At 42.0% G+C, this 18,474-nt stretch overlaps 2 protein-coding genes across 2 annotated transcripts; one reads left to right on the forward strand and one right to left on the reverse strand.

The window, feature by feature from the left end:
• Nucleotides 1-967: 967 nt before the first annotated feature.
• lrrc39 (leucine rich repeat containing 39) lies at nt 968-7,257 on the reverse strand. Its single transcript, XM_079680765.1, has 7 exons — nt 7,099-7,257; nt 5,140-5,374; nt 4,123-4,231; nt 3,856-4,012; nt 3,590-3,726; nt 2,750-2,895; nt 968-1,553 (listed from the first exon to the last, which is right to left on the reverse strand). Exons 2-7 carry the CDS (start codon nt 5,247-5,249, stop codon nt 1,175-1,177), a joined length of 1,038 nt encoding a protein of 345 aa, XP_079536891.1. The 5' UTR covers nt 5,250-5,374; nt 7,099-7,257; the 3' UTR covers nt 968-1,174.
• A 1,051-nt stretch (nt 7,258-8,308) lies between these two features.
• LOC307038866 (zinc-binding protein A33-like) lies at nt 8,309-11,554 on the forward strand. Its single transcript, XM_079680540.1, has one exon. The coding sequence runs from the start codon at nt 8,560-8,562 to the stop codon at nt 9,946-9,948; it is 1,389 nt and encodes a 462-aa protein (XP_079536666.1). The 5' UTR covers nt 8,309-8,559; the 3' UTR covers nt 9,949-11,554.
• Nucleotides 11,555-18,474: the final 6,920 nt, after the last annotated feature.

Consider the following 18,474-nt stretch of genomic DNA (forward strand, 5'->3'; position numbering starts at 1 on the left):
ATGGGCTGATTCTGTGAAAACAGCACCATCTACAGGCCTGGCATATGTACTACAGCGTCTCCAGCGCTTTTCAACGGCAATTTCCGTGGCTGTCTCCTCCTGATTGGTGGAGTTGGCCCAATAGACGTAGCGCCACTTCTGTGACGTCATAGAAGTGTTCAAATCTGGATCAGTCAGTATCAGATCCGTTGCAGCCCCTTTTTAAGAGATTTGGGTATGGAGGAAAATAGAGAGGGTTGTGTTTTCTGACACTTGGTGAGTTCCCTGGAACACCGGGGACACATTCATGTAGAAAAGATGTACAAAAGTGCATTTCATTGATAGGTCCCCTTTAAAATAGAGACACTACATACTGATATACACCTGAACATCAGCAGGAGAGGACTCTTTAAGGCAGGGGTTCCCAAACTTTTTAGCCCGCGACCCCCAAAATAACAGTGCCAGAGACTGGCGACCCCCTGTCGACGGGGCGGGGGGTCCATGAGTGTTTTTTATTGGTTAAGTGGTCCTTGATATGAAAAAGTTTGAGAAACACTGCGCTAGTGGATTGTCAAAGGGGGTGTCTCGTTATTATTAATAATAATTAAAAAAAATCTATTTTTATTTTGTAATCATCTCGCGACCCCCACTTTGGGAACCCCTGCTTTAAAGTAGAGACACTACATACTGATATACACCTGAACATCAGCAGGAGAGGACTCTTTAAAGTAGAGACACTACATACTGATATACACCTGAACATCAGCAGGAGAGGACTCTTTAAAGTAGAGACACTACATACTGATATACACCTGAACATCAGCAGGAGAGGACTCTTTAAAGTAGAGACACTACATACTGATATACACCTGAACATCAGCAGGAGAGGACTCTTTAAAGTAGAGACACTACATACTGATATACACCTGAACATCAGCAGGAGAGGACTCTTTAAAGTAGAGACACTACATACTGATATACACCTGAACATCAGCAGGAGAGGACTCTTTAAAGTAGAGACACTACATACTGATATACACCTGAACATCAGCAGGAGAGGACTCTTTAAAGTAGAGACACTACATACTGATATACACCTGAACATCAGCAGGAGAGGACTCTTTAAAAACAACAGGTTAAGGACCTCAGTAAGTTGGAGTGTTGGCTCATATCAGAGTCTGTGTTTGTCCCGATGTTAAAGTGAAGGATGCAAGCTGTTGGCTCGGTGGATGTTGAGGAAGGCGTGCGCTCTCTTCCTGGCTTCCTGGATGTAAAGCTGCATGAACTCTCTCCCAAACAACTCCCTGTCCTCTTCCTCTTCCTCCTCCTCCTCCCCCTCCCCCTCCTCCTCGCTGCTCTTCCTCCTCTTGCCTGGCAGCGTCACCTCCAGACTCAGAGGGTTGTCTCTGAAGTTGACGAAGCGCAGTTTGGACATGTCCTCCATCAGCGGGGGGATGTCTGACAGTCGGTTGCTGCTGAGGACCAGCGTGGTGAGGTTCTGCATCCGGACGATGTTCTCTGGGAGTCTCTGCAGCTCGTTCCTCTGCAGCCACAGGGTGTGCAGCCTCTCCATCCTAAGCACACACACACTCACTCATCAGTAAACGGGATGGAAACACTCCAGATGCTCTTTGAGGTTCATGAACGTTGTATAAGATGCACATCAGAGGGAGGGTTTCAATGTTTACTGTTCCCGTATTCCAAAGCTGTGCTACTCCCTTTAACTGCAAGTCTATTTCACTACAACTGGTGAAATGTCCTCAACTTCTTCTAAATGAAGAATTGTAAAAATGATACATTATGTGTGCGGGGCTTTTATTGTGAAAGGCAGTGGCTGAAGAAGTCTTCACTCAGTTACTAAGACGTACTTTAGGGATCCCAAAATGAGGGAATGTTTGCGTCGCAGCAGCATAAAGAACAACATTGCACATAAGTAGAAATTAAAGAGTAGAAATAAACAACACTAGAATTGAAACATCTCAAAATAGAATGAATACAGCATTACAAAGTAGAAACATATACAGTAGACCGTGAAGATAATAAATCTATAAACAATATTGAAGGGTGTTTGAGAATACAAGTTGTCTCCACTTTATGGGTTGTTTTAATGCACTGACAGTATGTGTGACTCTGAACTGTGTCTGACCTAGCAGCTGCCTCTTGCTGTGATAGGAGGAGGCAGGGCATTTCAGGTTGTTGATATTTATGAGAAGACACATACTTGCTGTCTCCTAAATATCTCATTTCTATGAGGCGTGAAGGAAGAACGTCGCAGATGTCCCCGTCACTTTTCCCACACCTGCTGATGATACTCGATTTAAGACTTTGTTGTTATCTCTGTGTTTTGGACTATATAAGCCTGATGTTTGTTCCTGCTCCGTGGAACATACCCCGCGTGTGTGAGTTAACCCATATCCTTTGTATGTGATTTAACTCTGCTCCTTCTTGCAAGAATAAACTAGAACCTGATTATTGATTCTCAACCTGGTGTCGAGTGATATTTTCCTAACAAGGGCGTAAGACACAATATACAATAAAGCAGGTACTTAAGTAAAAGTATTATTAGGAAAATACACTTGAGGTATTAGAAGTACAAGTACAAAAAAAAACTATAACATTAGTTTAAATAATGAAGCTGGAACTGTGAATACAAACTGCTGAACTAAAGGTGTAAGTATCATAAAGGTTCGTTTGTTAGATGATTTTCTGCACTAACTGGTTCAGCGTTCATTGGCTGGTGACAGAAAGGGGGCGGGCCTCAGGGACTCACCTGTCGATGTCCTCAGGTAAACACTCCAGGCAGTTTCCTCCCATGTCGAGCCACTCGAGAGCCGGCATGTGGAGCAGGCAGTCCGGCAGGAAGCTGAAGGCGTTCATGGAGAGGTCCAGGTGGCTCAGCTTCTTCAGGTTCCTCAGCTGAGGGTCAAACACACCTGAGGTCAGACAGGGGGGGGGGGGGGGGGGGTCTGGACCTGGTCTGTAGTCTGACTGAGGTAGTGATCTTTACCTGAGGTAGAGGTCTTTACTTGAGGTAGTGTTCTTTACCTGGTCTGTAGTCGGACTGAGGTGGTGGTCTTTACCCAGTCTGTTCCTATTCTATACTTGATCTGAGCCTGTTATTTATCCTTACCTTGGTGGTGGTCTGTACCTGGTCTGAGGTCTGTACCTGATCTGAGGTCTGTACCTGACCTGAGGTCTGTACCTGATCTGAGGTCTGTACCTGGTCTGAGGTCTGCACCTGGTCTGAGGTCTGTTCCTGATCTGAGGTCAGCACCTGGTCTGAGGTCTGTACCTGGTCTGAGGTCTGTTCCTGATCTGAGGTCAGTACCTGGTCTCTGATCTGTACCTGGTCTGTACCTGATCTGAGGTCAGTACCTGGTCTCTGATCTGTACCTGGTCTGTACCTGATCTGAGGTCAGTACCTGGTGTCTGATCTGTACCTGGTCTGTACCTGATCTGAGGTCAGTACCTGGTCTCTGATCTGTACCTGGTCTGTACCTGATCTGAGGTCAGTACCTGGTCTCTGATCTGTAGCTGGTCTGTACCTGATCTGAGGTCAATACCTGGTCTCTGATCTGTACCTGGTCTGTAACTGATCTGTGGTCAGTACCTGGTCTGGCAGCTCACTCAGGTCCCGGTTCATGGCCAGCTCCAGCCTCTCCAGACTCTCACAGCCGCTCAGGTCTTCAGGAACAGACTCGATCCTGTTGTAGCTCAGCAGCAGCTCTTTGAGGCGGGTCAGCTGCCCTACAGAACCAGAACCCAACAGGACTCACTGAGACAGAACCAGAACACAACAGGACTCACTGCAAAACCAGGTCTAGACCCCTGGAATCGGTGTTACTAAGACTAAACATTGTTTGTGGATGTACTGACCGATAGGTTTGGGGATCACTGAGACCCCGTTTCGGGACAGATCCAGAACTATGAGGTTCTGGAAGCTGGAGATGAACTGAGGGATCTTCTGAAGGCCGGTCCGGTGGATCTGCCACTCCTGGACCTGGGTGAACTGGATCAAGCAGCCCGGCAGCGACTGAAATATGAAGAGACATCAGAGAAAGCAGAGACCACCACTTAGACCTCCTTCAGAGTCCAATTAGACCTCCTACAGGGTCCATTTAGACCTCCTGCAGGTTCGCTTACCTTCCAGTCTTCCTGTTCGATCCGGAGGACCAGCCGTCCCTCTTCAGTCTGCAGTTTCTCCTTCAGCCGGGCCAGAATCGCCCGGTCCTCCCAGGCACCAACACTGAGTCTGAACCAGGAACAGCAACCATTAGAGACCAGGACTCAGACTGAACCAGGAACAGCAACCATTAGAGACCAGGACTCAGACTGAACCAGGAACAGAACCATTAGAGACCAGGACTCAGACTGAACCAGGAACAGGAACCATTAGAGACCAGGACTCAGACAGAACCAGGAACAGAACCATTAGAGACCAGGACTCAGACTGAACCAGGAACAGAACCATTAGAGACCAGGACTCAGACAGAACCAGTAACAGAACCATTAGAGACCAGGACTCAGACTGAACCAGGAACAGGAACCATTAGAGACCAGGACTCAGACAGAACCAGGAACAGAACCATTAGAGACCAGGACTCAGACTGAACCAGGAACAGAACCATTAGAGACCAGGACTCAGACAGAACCAGTAACAGAACCATTAGAGACCAGGACTCAGACTGAACCAGGAACAGGAACCATTAGAGACCAGGACTCAGACAGAACCAGGAACAGAAACCATTAGAGACCAGGACTCAGACAGAACCAGGAACAGAACCATTAGAGACCAGGACTCAGACTGAACCAGGAACAGGGATTGTCACAGACCAGAACTTGATATGAACTATTAGGGACCAGTACTCAGTCTGAACCAGGGCTCTGGTGAAGTCGAATAGCTAAACAAATGTATGTCCTGTTTTGCCAATTCATCCTCTTACTCCAAATGGGACCATCTTTTCCTAAAGGGACATCATGCTGTGTTGGAGAAGAATTGAAACTACAGATTGAAACATAAACTCATCAGGAAAACGTTTACTGAGGTAATAAATCAAGAGAGAGGTAGGAACATTTTGACTTCTACACAATCGGAGGAGTCGCCCCCTGCTGGACATCAGAGAGAACGCAGGTGTTTATAATGACAGAAGTTTCTCTGACCTGCTCCTCGGGCTCTTCGTCTGGTCCTCCTTCTCCTTCTGGACTCTCTTGATCCTTGTTTCCCACAAAGCTTTGATGGAGCTCACAGAGCCGCAGGCCACGACCACCATGATGACCACTTCCTGTTGACCACTTCCTGCTTACCACTTCCTGTTGATCAACTCCTGTTGTTGATCACTTCCTGTGACGTCGCAGTGAGTTCGGAGAGGACGACGTCTTCCTGCCTCTCAGCATCCTGCGGGAAATATTACCTCAAGATATTATTCAAAATACTTTCATAGGTTAGAATTCTTCAAGTATTCAGTAGTATTGTTGGTAGTATTCAGTAGTATGGTTGGTAGTATTCAGTAGTATGGTTGGTAGTATTCAGTAGTATGGTTGGTAGTATTCAGTAGTATGGTTGGTAGTATTCAGTAGGATGGTTGATAGTATTCAGTAGTATGGTTGGTAGTATTCAGTAGTATGGTTGATAGTATTCAGTAGTATGGTTGATAGTATTCAGTAGTATGGTTGGTAGTATTCAGTAGTATGGTTGATAGTATTCAGTAGTATGGTTGATAGTATTCAGTAGTATGGTTGGTAGTATTCAGTAGTGTGGTTGGTAGTATTCAGTAGTATGGTTGGTAGTATTCAGTAGTATGGTTGATAGTATTCAGTAGTATGGTTGGTAGTATTCAGTAGTATGGTTGGTAGTATTCAGTAGTATGGTTGGTAGTATTCAGTAGTATGGTTGATTGTATTCAGTAGTATGGTTGGTAGTATTCAGTAGTATGGTTGATAGTATTCAGTAGTATGGTTGGTAGTATTCAGTAGTATGGTTGGTAGTGTTCAGTAGTATGGTTGGTAGTATTCAGTAGTATGGTTGGTAGTATTCAGTAGTATGGTTGAATGTATTCAGTAGTATAGTTGGTAGTATTCAGTAGTATGGTTGGTAGTATTCAGTAGTATGGTTGGTAGTGTTCAGTAGTATGGTTGGTAGTGTTCAGTAGTATGGTTGGTAGTATGCAGTAGTATGGTTGGTAGTATTCAGTAGTATGGTTGGTAGTATTCAGTAGTATGGTTGGTAGTATGCAGTAGTATGGTTGGTAGTATTCAGTAGTATGGTTGGTAGTATTCAGTAGTATGGTTGGTAGTATTCAGTAGTATGGTTGGTAGTATTCAGTAGTATGGTTGGTAGTATTCAGTAGTATGGTTGGTAGTATGCAGTAGTATGGTTGGTAGTATTCAGTAGTATGGTTGGTAGTATTCAGTAGTATGGTTGGTAGTATTCAGTAGTATGGTTGGTAGTATTCAGTAGTATGGTCATAATATAAAGAAGTATTTTGAAGAAGTATTCAGACGTGTTTCTGTAGTATTGGCAGTATAAAGTATTATTTCAGTGGTACTCAGTAGTCATTTTGTAATATTAATGGTACTATTAAGTAGTAGGCCTATTTAGTGATATTATTGGTAGTATTTAGTATAGTTGGTATAATTGAGTATAATTCAGTAGTATTGTTTGTAGTATTCAGTAGTATTGTAGAAGTATTCCGTAGTATTTAATAGTATAGTTGGTAGTGTTGAGTATAGTATTGTAGTAGTATTCAGAAGTATTGCTGTTGTATTGTTTGAAGTATTCACTAGCATTGTAGAAGTATTATTGATAGTATTCTATAATGTAGAAGTATTGCTGTAGTATTTAGTAGTGTTATTGTTAGTACTCAGTGTGTTGGTATTCAGCAGCAGTATTGCAGTACTATAGTGTCTTACATCGTGTTTGTGTACATGTGTGTATTCAGTAGTATTTCTGTATTAACTGAGTAGTTTTGTAGTATTTCTGAATAGTGTCTCATCTCAGTATAACCTTAGTATCGCAGTACTATGTGTAGTATGGTGTCTCGCCTGGTGTGTGTGTGCAGCAGTGTGTGACGTACTGTTGGTAGTATTCAGAAGAAGTATTGTAGTGTTTTATAGTCTCACCTTGTACTGCAGGCGTCCTCCATGCTGCGTCCTGCGCCTGTAATCTGACCTCAGGTCTGTTTTTAGCCTCCAGGGTCACATGACCCCTCCGACACAAAGAGAGTCACATGACGCTCTGCTGGTATAAATACACCTTTAATAAGAACTGAAGCTCGAAGCAGATTATTTCTATTTTATATCCATTTTTATATTTCCTGTGGAGGAGTCACATGGCTTCACTGACTCTGGCCTTCAGAGGAAGACTTTTAGAAACTAAATTCCAGTTTTTATTTCTGCATTTATTTAACTTCTATTACACAGGTTTTCGGTGAATTTATTTTCCTTTCAAAAGATTAAATTCAGAATCGTCAGAAGGTAGAATTCCCTCAAAGACTTCCATACAAACAGCCAGTTGCTATTTAGGAGATATCAAATGAAAACAAAGATGAGAAAATCAATTCATTATAAAAAGTCAGAATTCTGAGGTCCATCCATCTTCTCCCGCTTATCCGTGGTCGGGTCGCGGAGGTATCAGTTCCAGCAGAGAGCCCCAAACTTTCTTTTCCCACATCAACCAGCTCTGACTGGGGGATCCCAAGGCGCTCCCAGGCCAGGGAAGAGATATAATCCCTCCACCTGGTTCTGAGGTGTTCAGAAAAAAGCAGATTTCTGAGTATGGAAAAAAAAATCTGAATTTTGAAAGGAGCAGCGTGATAAAAACAGAAAGGAAAAAGAAGAAAAGAGAATATTTATAAAAGTGATGGTAATGACAACAAAGATGACATTTACTTGGCAGGAATAAAAGTGACTGGGAGAAATATAGTCTCACAAGCACGAGGTCGCAGGTTGGATCATGGACAAACATTTATATTTGATTTAGTTACAAAAAGGCAGATGTATCTTTGTGTTATGTTCAACACCTGAATTGAATGATTAAGAGTATTTTCTTTCATTATTTGAAGGTCTTTTCTCAGGCCAAGGATCCCAGAGCGGGTACCCCTTACTACATGTGTATAAAACGTGTTACATATTAAACCGGGCCTACAATACAGCGTCATAAAAATAGGTAGCCTCTTGTAGCAGGTTAGTGGTGATAAACAATAGCTGTAAAGCTGTAAAATGGTTCCTGTTCAGGTCTTCAACCTGATCTTTTTATGACCCTCACACATTTCATAGATAAGATACCAGACCTTCAAAGACCGGCCGATAACATTGCAAATAATGTGTTACTTACCTGATGATTGTAATGACTAACTTCGACCCTTCTCCGGACTCACCTGAGACCAACCATGAAACAGGTTGTAGAGGATAAGATTCCACTGAGAGAGGACGTCTACAGGAGGGAACACTGGAACACCTTCCCCTTCAAGCAGCTGCTGAATCACACACTGAGTTTCACCAGAACAGAGACTCAAAGTGAGAGGACGTCTCAGGGAACAGGGAGCGGCTGCTGCTGAGTTTACCGCTTCACTCACAGACCACATGGCTTCCAGATTAGAGGAAGATCTCTGCTGTACTGTCTGCCATGACATCTTTAAAGATCCGGTGGTCCTGTCCTGCAGCCACAGCTTCTGTAGAGCCTGTCTGCAGAACTGGTGGACGGAGAGAGTCATCAAAGAGTGTCCACTTTGTAAGAGAAGACATTCAAGGGATTTTCCTCCTAACTTAGCTTTAAAGAAGCGGTGTGAGAGTTTCCTACTGGAGAGAGGCCAGAGACCTCCAGAGGCTCTCTGCAGTCTGCACTCTGAGAAACTCAGACTTTTCTGTCTGGACCATCAGCAGCCAGTGTGCCTCGTCTGCAGAGATTCAAGAACACACACCAACCACAGTTTCAGACCCATCGAAGAAGCTGCAGGACAATACAAGAAGGAGCTTCAGGAAGCTCTGCAGCCCTTAAAGGAGAAGTTAGAGACTTTTGAAGAAGTTAAAGTGAAGTGTGCTCACACAGCAGGACACATGAAGGTCCAGGCTCAACACACAGAGACGCAGATTAAGAAGCAGTTCGAGAAGCTTCACCAGTTTCTAGAAGAGGAAGAGGAGGCCAGGATGGCTGCACTGAGGGAGGAAGAGGAGCAGAAGAGGAGGATGATGGAGGAGAAGATGGAGACTGTGAGCAGAGAGATAGCAGCTCTTTCACACACAGTCAGAGCCACAGAGGAGGAGCTGAGAGCTGAAGACGTCTCCTTCCTGCTCAACTACAAGGCTGCAGTGGAGAGGCTGCAGCGCCCCCTGCTGGAGGACCTTCCCTCAGACGCTCTGATAGACCAGGCCAAACACCTGGGCAACCTCAGCTTCAACATCTGGAGCAAGATGAAGGACATGGTGTCCTACTCTCCTCTCATCCTGGACCCAAACACTGCTCACCCAAACCTCGCCCTGTCTGAAGATCTGACCAGCGTGAGACAAGGAGAGAGTCAGGAACTTCCTGATAATCCAGAGAGGTTTGATAAATGCTACTTCTCTGTCCTGGCCTCTGAGGGCTTTAACTCAGGGACTCACAGCTGGGATGTCCACGTTGGAGACAATGGTGGCTGGGGAGTGGGTGTGTTGGCAGAGTCTGTCCAGAGGAAGGGGGGCATAGAGTCTGGATTATGGAGAATACAGTTTTTATTTGGTAAACACTCAGCACAGTCACCATCAGGTCCAGAAACTCTTCTCCGCCTGCAGAAGAAGCTCCAGAGGGTCAGAGTGAGTCTGGACTGGAACAGAGGACAGCTGTCGTTCTCTGATCCAGACACTAACACACACATACACACTTTCACACACACTTTCACTGAGAGGCTGTTTCCATACATTGGAAATATGCTTGTACGCCCACTTAAGGTGTTACCAGTGAAGGTCTCTGTGACTGTAGACCAGTGGCGGATTTAGGATTGTAGGAGATCCGGGGCTTAGCCCAGGAGTTGTTGGGGGGTGCAGGGGTAAAGTGCTATTTTTTTTACAAGTGGGGGGTGGACCGAACATCCTTTAGGGTTAGGGATTATTTTTAAAATATCGACGTTAAAAGCATCAATCTGGTGCCCTTTGAGAGCAACATGAACCCTACCTTAATAATACCTTAAAGCGGACAAAAGGCACTGGAGAACACTTCTTCATTAACATCCTTTAATCATCATCATCTGCCCTTCTTCTTCAGGGCAGGGAAGGCTACGCAGTACGCAGGCTACTGTCCCGCAGAGGCTGCCTCTCTGGTGGACTCCGGTACTGCACATTACTCCTGTGACGTTTTAAAAATGTTTTTTTTTTAAATAATATTTTTTTTATTTTATTTTTTTTAAGTGAAACATCCGGGGCTTTTCAGAAAACATCCGGGGCTTGAGCCCAATTAGCCACCCCCTAGCGCCGCCACTGCTGTAGATCAACATAAATGATGATCTTATATTTATGTGTTTGTGTCTATCAAGGAGCATCGATTGATTCTGGTGTTTTGCTTATGGGTATTTTTTGTGCAATGATTTTGATTGAGTTTGCAACGCTTTCCTTTACAAGTGAATCGTATCACCTTAAAATCAGAAACTTGTTAAGGCAGGAAGATTTATTTAGAAAATGCTCCACTTGGAAGATAATGTGTAACTCGCCTAAATGTGTAAATGCTCACCTGACTAAAGCGAGCGCTGACAGAGTGATCACAGGTTTAGCGAAGTACTCCATGCTCTGGTGCACCACGATGCCGTCGATCGCTTTCCTGTAGCGGCATGAAGGCCTCGCCTGCAGCACAAAAGGATATGTGAATATCATGTGAATATCATGTGAATATCATGTGAATATCATGTAATGCAAGAGCTGGACACAAACAGGGGTTTCTGGGTCTTAACGGTTCTGATATTCCACATCATCAATTAGCAAAATGCTAAGTTAAAAAACGTTTTTCAATGTTTTATTTTTTGGGCCTGCAAGAAGAGCAACACTAGGGTAACTATTTTTTAACCCTTTAAAATGAACTAAAAACAAAAACAATTACAAAAAATGTACAAAAATAAAATAAACAAATAATAATAATTGTAATCATTATTAAAAAATTACAAAGTAAATTAAACAATAATAACAAGTATGTTTCATAATGACTTCAGAGTTTGATTGACAAAAAAAAGAAAAACTATATTAGTAGATTGTAATTTATAAAACGTTTAATAAATCCAAAATATCTTTCTCGCCACTTAATTGCAAGGATTTGATGCTTTACTTTGTGTTATGTGATGAGCATGGAGGATTGAGAACATCTTTGGTGAAAATGGGTCAAATTATTGATATTTTGATATAATTACAGTTATTTTTAATGCACAAATGTCAAAAAATGCTATTCTTTACTTTAAAAAAAATATTTTATACACCATTAATGATTATTATTCAAAGTGTAATCTGCAGAATAATCAATTATAACATGTTTGCAATGTTAGGAGTCCATGGAGCTTTCTTTTAAAGTGTATTAAATGACTTAAATGCAATATATCTTCAACAATAAATCCACTTGGCTCTGTCTTGATCTCTCAGTCTGTTTCTTTTATCGTGTCTCTGCAAAAAAATACATAGTTGTTCCTCCTTTTAGTGAATGAGTCGACTAATCTGACGTTTTGGTCCTGGTTAAAGATTTCTTTCTATAACAATAACTTTTATTTGAATTGTCTTTTTCACGCTAAAGGAAACTAATGACCACAACTCTGGTAAAGACAAGCTTTAAGTGGTCCTTTTTAAGGAGTCCCTGTAGAGGTACTCATGTTTTACAGATCTTTTTAAAGACGCCCTATAAATTATGCTTATTGGGGTTTTCCCTCTCCTGTAGTGTTTTCTAGGTTTTAGTGCATGTCAATGGTCTGCAAAGGCTAAAATCCCTGTGTTCCCTCCAGACCACATGTGTCCAACTCAAGGCCCGGGGGCCAAATCAGGCCCTTGGTGGATTTAATTTCGGCCCGCAGGATAATTTCTAATTCCTATTAGATCTGGCCCTCCGGTATATTGCACGCTCACCTTCACTCCATCCTGAGGGTCTCCTCAGCTCAGAGCCTGAGCCCAAACATTGATGACCTTGCCCCCAAGATGAGATGCCAAGTATCTGAGCTAGCATCACAGAGCAGCACACTGAGTTCAATGGATGTTTCCTTCTGCACTTTCTCTCTCACGACAACAGGGCATGTTTGGTTTCTCTTTGAGGGAAATAGTTTTGTTGAAGCTGTTGTTGGCCTGTGGGAAAATGTACTCATAAGAACTGACTCTGGAGAAGCTGCAGATAGAGCCATAAGAAATGAATGAACTGATTATTTAATGTTTAATGTTGTTTTTATAGGCAATCATTTAATCTTTGTTAGTTCCAGGTTTAATATGTGCAATAAGTTCATTTCAATAAGTTCTGCAATAAACATTGAACCAGTCCGGCCCTCCACTAGTACACATTTTTTTATTTTGGCCCACTGTGTGTTTGAGTTTGACCCCCCTGCTACAGAGGGAGTTTCTCTCCCACACAAAAGCATGGAGACATGTCCCAGTAGAGACATTATATAGAGATAAGAACCTGAACATGAGAGGGAGAGGGACTCTTTCAAATATAGTGAACATAAATGTGAACATAGGATAAAGTTCTCATATTATAGTCAAAGGCTTTTCCAGAATGGGTTTTGGAAATCTCTTTTAATCCCCCCAAAAATCAGAAAGTACTGGCACAATGGATAGATGAAATAAAGTTAACAAAGTCCATCATACATACATTGAGTTAGTCATTGAGTGTTGTGTAATCTTTGATGAGTAACATAATAATAAACCCAGTAATTAAACCCAGTTGCAATCCTTTGTAACCGCTGCAAGAGACACATTAAACCCTGAGCACTGCCGCGCTGAAACATTATATGACCCTTTCTCATCGAAAACTACATCTCAAAAGATAACATTGACCACATCTTGAACTTTAGAATTCTCCCTTCCCCAATATCACATTTTGCAGTGTGCTTTGAACGTGTCTAGTTTAATGCAACCTCCCTTAACTGTTAGCTATATTCATCAAAATCTCATTGGTTGAATATTTAAAACATGTAATATTGAGGTATTTGGTAACAAATAATGTGATATTTCAACATATCACTGTTGAAATCTGCAGGATAGCTAGTTAGCATTAGCTGTTTTGTATTAGCAGAGTGTGCAGCAGAGTGCAGACAGTTAAATAACAGCTAATAGCTAACAGCTAACGGAGGTTGCATTGGATTACATGCTGATGTGTTCAAACCGTACTAAAATGAACAAATCAGGGTTGAAATCAGCGCTAGTTAGCATTAGCTGTTAGTTAGTCTAAGTTAACATACAGTCCTTTAGGTTAAATAACAGCTAATAGATAACTTTGATGAGTTCAAGCAGGGCTGCTGCCAACCTTTGAGTTCAGCTTGGAGTGAGATTTTTTTTTGGTGAACCGAAAAAAGAAACGTTCATGTGTACAGTGTTACAAATGTATTGAACATGTACAAACTAGTGTTTCTCATTATTGTACCGGGCGCTACAGTGGAACACGCACATACAGTGTACCCGGCGCTACGTTTACAATGAAGGCTCGATAATCAGCTCACAGCATATAAAAGGGCATATAGGTGTAAGCAGAGGTAAAGTGCTATTTTGTGCTGGTGCACTTTGAGAGCAACATTAGGAGATCTATGGGCCTACATCTCTCAACACCAGGGGCGGACTGGCCATCAGGACGTTCGGGACGAATCCCGATGGGCCGGTACTGAAGTGGGCCGGTCGAACGATGTGGGCCGGCCGGTAAGGGCTCGACATTATAAATGACCCGCTGGCCCGGAAGCACTATTTAGACACCCCGGGCCAGCATAACGTACTTTCCACTTGCTCGCTCGGACCACTAAAAATATTGCTTTAAAAAAAAAAATTGTCCAACAATTTAAACAATGACCACAATATCAATATTTTAATAAACCAAATATGAACAATTGAGGAAAATGAGGAAGAACTGATGATTCAAATGTTGTAGTACAAGTAGTAATGTAGTCAGTGCATAAATTACTATTGCAACAAATGTGTTAATTTTCTTTATTATCAGTCGATTTTTTTTTGGGACGAATGCTCCGGGCCACTTACAATGGTGGGGCCAGTGAAAATACAATTCCACCGGCCCCGTCGACAATTTACAAGCGGTATTTACTTGCGGTACCGCGGTGGGCCGGCGGTACCGAAGTGGGCCGGTCGAGAGTCCCGGGCTGATTTGTAGTCCCAGTCCGCCACCTGCTCAACACCCATATGAAACAGAACTGTAAACAGATTTACTTTATGGATATTTTACAAATCACTCCCCTTTTAAACTGTAGGCTATTCTTGTTTTACTGTCGTATAGTATTTAATACCTGTTTTTCATTTATTCTCATAAATGGTGACCAAACCGTTTGAGACCCACTGAGATGACTAGACTAAAGTTAACTATCTAAACACTCAGAGAGTCCCTTACCCGAGCTGTAGTTATCTCTCTCAGTCTGACAGGACAGAGCTCTCCCTCCTTGTTTTAGAAACAGCTTCTAATATCCGTTAGCGCAGACTCAGCTAGCTAACCAGATGCTAACAGCAACAATGCACATAGTGAGTTTGATAGAAATATACTGTATAATAGTAAAGTTATTTAAGATGATGCTATAGTTATTGAAGATTTCACATTATAAATATTCCCCAAAATTATTCAAAAGCATATTCTTCCAAAATCCTATAGTATGACCACCAGGAGACTATCGACGTGTGTAGTGAGTTTGGTATTGATAAGCTGTATAATAGTGATTGAATATTATTGTATTCTCTTTTTTCGGAGTTGCACTTTGCAGACGGTCCCTGAGCACTCGTTTCTTCTCCGGCTGCAGATAGAGACCAATGTAATGTGTCCAGCTCGGAGGACGGCGCGTATTGGCTTTTTTTGATCAAAATGTGATTGTAGTTCGTTGTCAACCTTACCACGGTACTTAGGAAACTTCATTTGTGTCTGAAGCACGTTTTGTTCATGAGTTATTGATCCGTGAAATCAGAATCTGCCAATATCGTTCCAACTTTACTGAACTAAGCTAGAAGACTCTCATTTCGTAGACCGCTCGGTTTACTGTTCCTTCGCTTTATTTTTATATTTATATACATTTATTTTGGATCAAAACTTAGCGTGAGGAAAGGCATGTGTGGCGTGAGTGCATGAGATATGGGTTAATTGCGTGAGGGTTGGCAGCGCTGGTTCACTCTGCAAATAAATATTGGGAAAAGGTCATAACATGCACGGTGGTGGAGGTGTTGGCGTGTAGAAGTAGTACTGCTGACATCATGGTGTTCAGTCTCTGCTAACTAATTCTGCTGACATAGAAGACTATTAGTATTCATGTGGTTTAGAGTCCCAAATGCTTTCTCCTAAGCCCCGCATTTTTACATGTTGTGCTTAAAATGACACAAAAAAGCTCTGAAGAGGTTTGTAAACAGTAAATGTGACTCCCCCACAGTCATAAACAAATCATTCAATGCATGTGCGTCACTTTGTTAGTAAAAGTGGTGGGGACACTTTTGGCAGATTTAAAAAAACAGTACTGCATTAAGCAACCCCCGCAAACAATACATATCATGTACATACATATTCTTACTATCCTCTTTTAACAACTGCAATTGCTTTACTATTCTCTTTTACATTATTACTAATATTAAACGTGTCGCAGGTCCAAACAGCACTTGGGTCTCCAAGACACCCAAAAAGTGTGAAAAGTCCTCCAGATTTTCTCATAGTGTACAATTCTTTGTGGACGCTATTTCCAGAACATCTTGAACAACTTATCCCAATGCAAAGTAATGGGGACAAATTGGCCATTTCCAATAGTGGTGGGGACATGTCCTCAGCGTCCCCTTTATAAATTAAGCCTATAATTAAATTCCAAAACCCCTGAAATTGGTCCAGTGGTTAAAGTTATTTGGGAAAATACTGCTTCATCGGCTGGAAATGGCAGCCAACTTCGAAATGGTCGCAACTTATAAAAGTGGCTTTTTTAAACTAAAATGGTTAACATGGTTAACATGGACGTGTTGGTTCTTGTTTCCTCTTCGGAGAGATCGTAGCTATCTGCAGCGCTATAAATCCTTGTCTTTTTGCCGCGGCTTTTAATCGAACTATTCATATCTTACACTGCACTGTAGCTTTTGATCATGTGTTTTATACCTGTGTTATTCTATATTAGATTAGGTAAGATTACACTTTATTGTCTTTGAACAGAGTACAAGTTTTACAGTTTCATTCCACAGGCCATAAGAAACACCTGAACCAGGGGCGTTTCCTTTTTACCCCAAAAAACGCCCATGGACACTGCCCAAAAGATTGGGCATAACTAAGGAATGGAATACGTTAAAATCTTCTAATCAGTTCTGATACAATGGTAATAAATGTGTGCAAATGTCTGTGTTGAATGTTTCTTTCAATGTTATGGTTAGCAGTTATTTTTAATGAAATAAATAAAAAATTCAAGCTCCATTTTTTTTTTTTTATTTATGGGCAAATATCCCCTATTATAGTGTGTATAAGTCTCTAATGAGTGACATATATCATTAGCTGAGGTTGTGCTGATTTCTGGGATGTGTAAAACTGGATTATACTGTAAAGAAATTACAATTTATAAGGCAAAACACAAAAATATACAAAAACGGAAATGTCCTATGTGGGTCTCAGAGGGTACCGGTCGCTACAGTTGAATGTACTCTCTGCAACACTCCCCACGCGCACACAGTGCACCCGCGACTGTTACAATGAAGGCTCGATAATCAGCTCACGGCATATAGGCAGGGGTAAAGTACTATTTTAGGTTGTGTGGACCTAACCTCCTGTAGGGGGGTCCTCACCTCCTCTAGGGGGGTCCTCACCTCCTCTAGGGGGGTCCTCACCTCCTCTAGGGAAGATTTATTTTAAATATTGAAGTTAAAAGCATCAATCTGGTGCACTTTGAGAGCAACATGAAGAGATATGGATAAATCTCTCGACACCCATATGAAACAGAACTGGAAACAGATTGACTTTTTCTTTATGGATATTTTACAAATCACTCCCCTTTTAACCTTTATTCTTGTTTTATTTCAAACCTGTTTTTCATTTATTCCTTTATAACTATAATGATCATATGAAGGTGTGCCTCGGAAAATCCTTTACATAATAATTGCATTCACTGAACACGGGAAATTACAATCCTGACTTGTATATAGACTCTTATGGCACTACTTATATTCTATTGTATTACTTGCACTATCCTATCTGTTTTATTGTGTTGCTCTGTTGGAGGAGCCTGGGACATAACTAAACTGCAGCTATGCACAAATGACAATAAAAGCCTTGAATCTTGAATCTTTTGAAGTACTAAGAGAATGAAATGCAGTTATCGTCAAACCAGAAGTGCAGAAGTGCAGAGTGATTGTAAACTTGGCTCACATCCTCTTCTGCTGCTTCTGTCTGGACTCAGCACCACGAGCAGAGAGGAGACGCAGGTCCAGCAGATGAGGCTCAGAAACCAGGGCTGCTGGTAAGATAAGATGAGATAAGATCAAATGGACTTTCATTGATACCCATAGGGAAATCCAGGTGTTATAGCAGCAACAGAATAAGACAGAAACCCAGATACTACACATGAGAAAGAATATATAAAATAAGACGTATCAGTATGACAGATGAGGCTCAGGAACCAGGGAAGCTGGTGGATATATTGGTACTCCCGGTGGGCTGATTTTGATTAATGTTTACGTTTTAGGGAACTCAAAACTGACATTTTGGATCCTGAAAATGTCAGAAATGTATTCAACATCCTCAATAACCTCCAAAACAACATCAGAATGGTCCAAATCGGCAAATGGTAACTAATGCGCTTGAGCTTCAATCTCAAGAATGGAAGAAGTCATCACATACAGAGTGTAGGAGCCATCTAAGGATGTTGTTATGTCAGTTTACTTTATTTATATTCATACTACAATACTATTTTTGAACACTTGGTGGCGGGGTTTAGCTGCACCGGGCTGTATAAAAGCAGTCACAGGTGACAGGAAATGACGTGAACACAGGAGGAATAGCATACCGATTCCACCAGCAAGAACAGCACGGCACCAGCCCAGCAGATGCTCGTACCTCAATCATTGACACAGTGTAATAAAAGCTTGGTATGTAAATGCAAAATAAACCATCATTCTAAACTGCAGCAAAAGACCGGGAAATCCATCTGTTCGTGTCTGCGTCAGGATCACTATAAAAACCTCCTGTGAAAGTAATGGCAAATATATAGGACATTGGAACATGGAAATTGCCATTACACACAGAGCATCAACTAGTTCCTCCTGAACAGTGTCCTTCACATGCTGATATCCAAGAGAGGGAGTTACACAGTCACAAGATGGAGGCATGTACAAAATACTGAGTTTTGCCTAAAT

This window comes from Notothenia rossii, assembly GCF_949606895.1.
Source record: "Notothenia rossii genome assembly, chromosome: 1".
NCBI classification, from domain to species: domain Eukaryota; kingdom Metazoa; phylum Chordata; class Actinopteri; order Perciformes; family Nototheniidae; genus Notothenia; species Notothenia rossii.

Excerpts from the sequence above, each read along its gene's own strand:
- lrrc39 (XM_079680765.1), bottom strand. The coding sequence starts at position 5,249 with ATGGTGGTCGTGGCCTGCGGCTCTGTGAGCTCCATCAAAGCTTTGTGG. Across the intron at positions 4,232-5,139 it reads ACGAAGAGCCCGAGGAGCAG|ACTCAGTGTTGGTGCCTGGG; the intron begins GTCAGAGAAACT and ends TTCCTGGTTCAG. Across the intron at positions 2,896-3,589 it reads TGAGTGAGCTGCCAGACCAG|CTGAGGAACCTGAAGAAGCT; the intron begins GTACTGACCACA and ends TTTGACCCTCAG.
- LOC307038866 (XM_079680540.1), top strand. The coding sequence starts at position 8,560 with ATGGCTTCCAGATTAGAGGAAGATCTCTGCTGTACTGTCTGCCATGAC.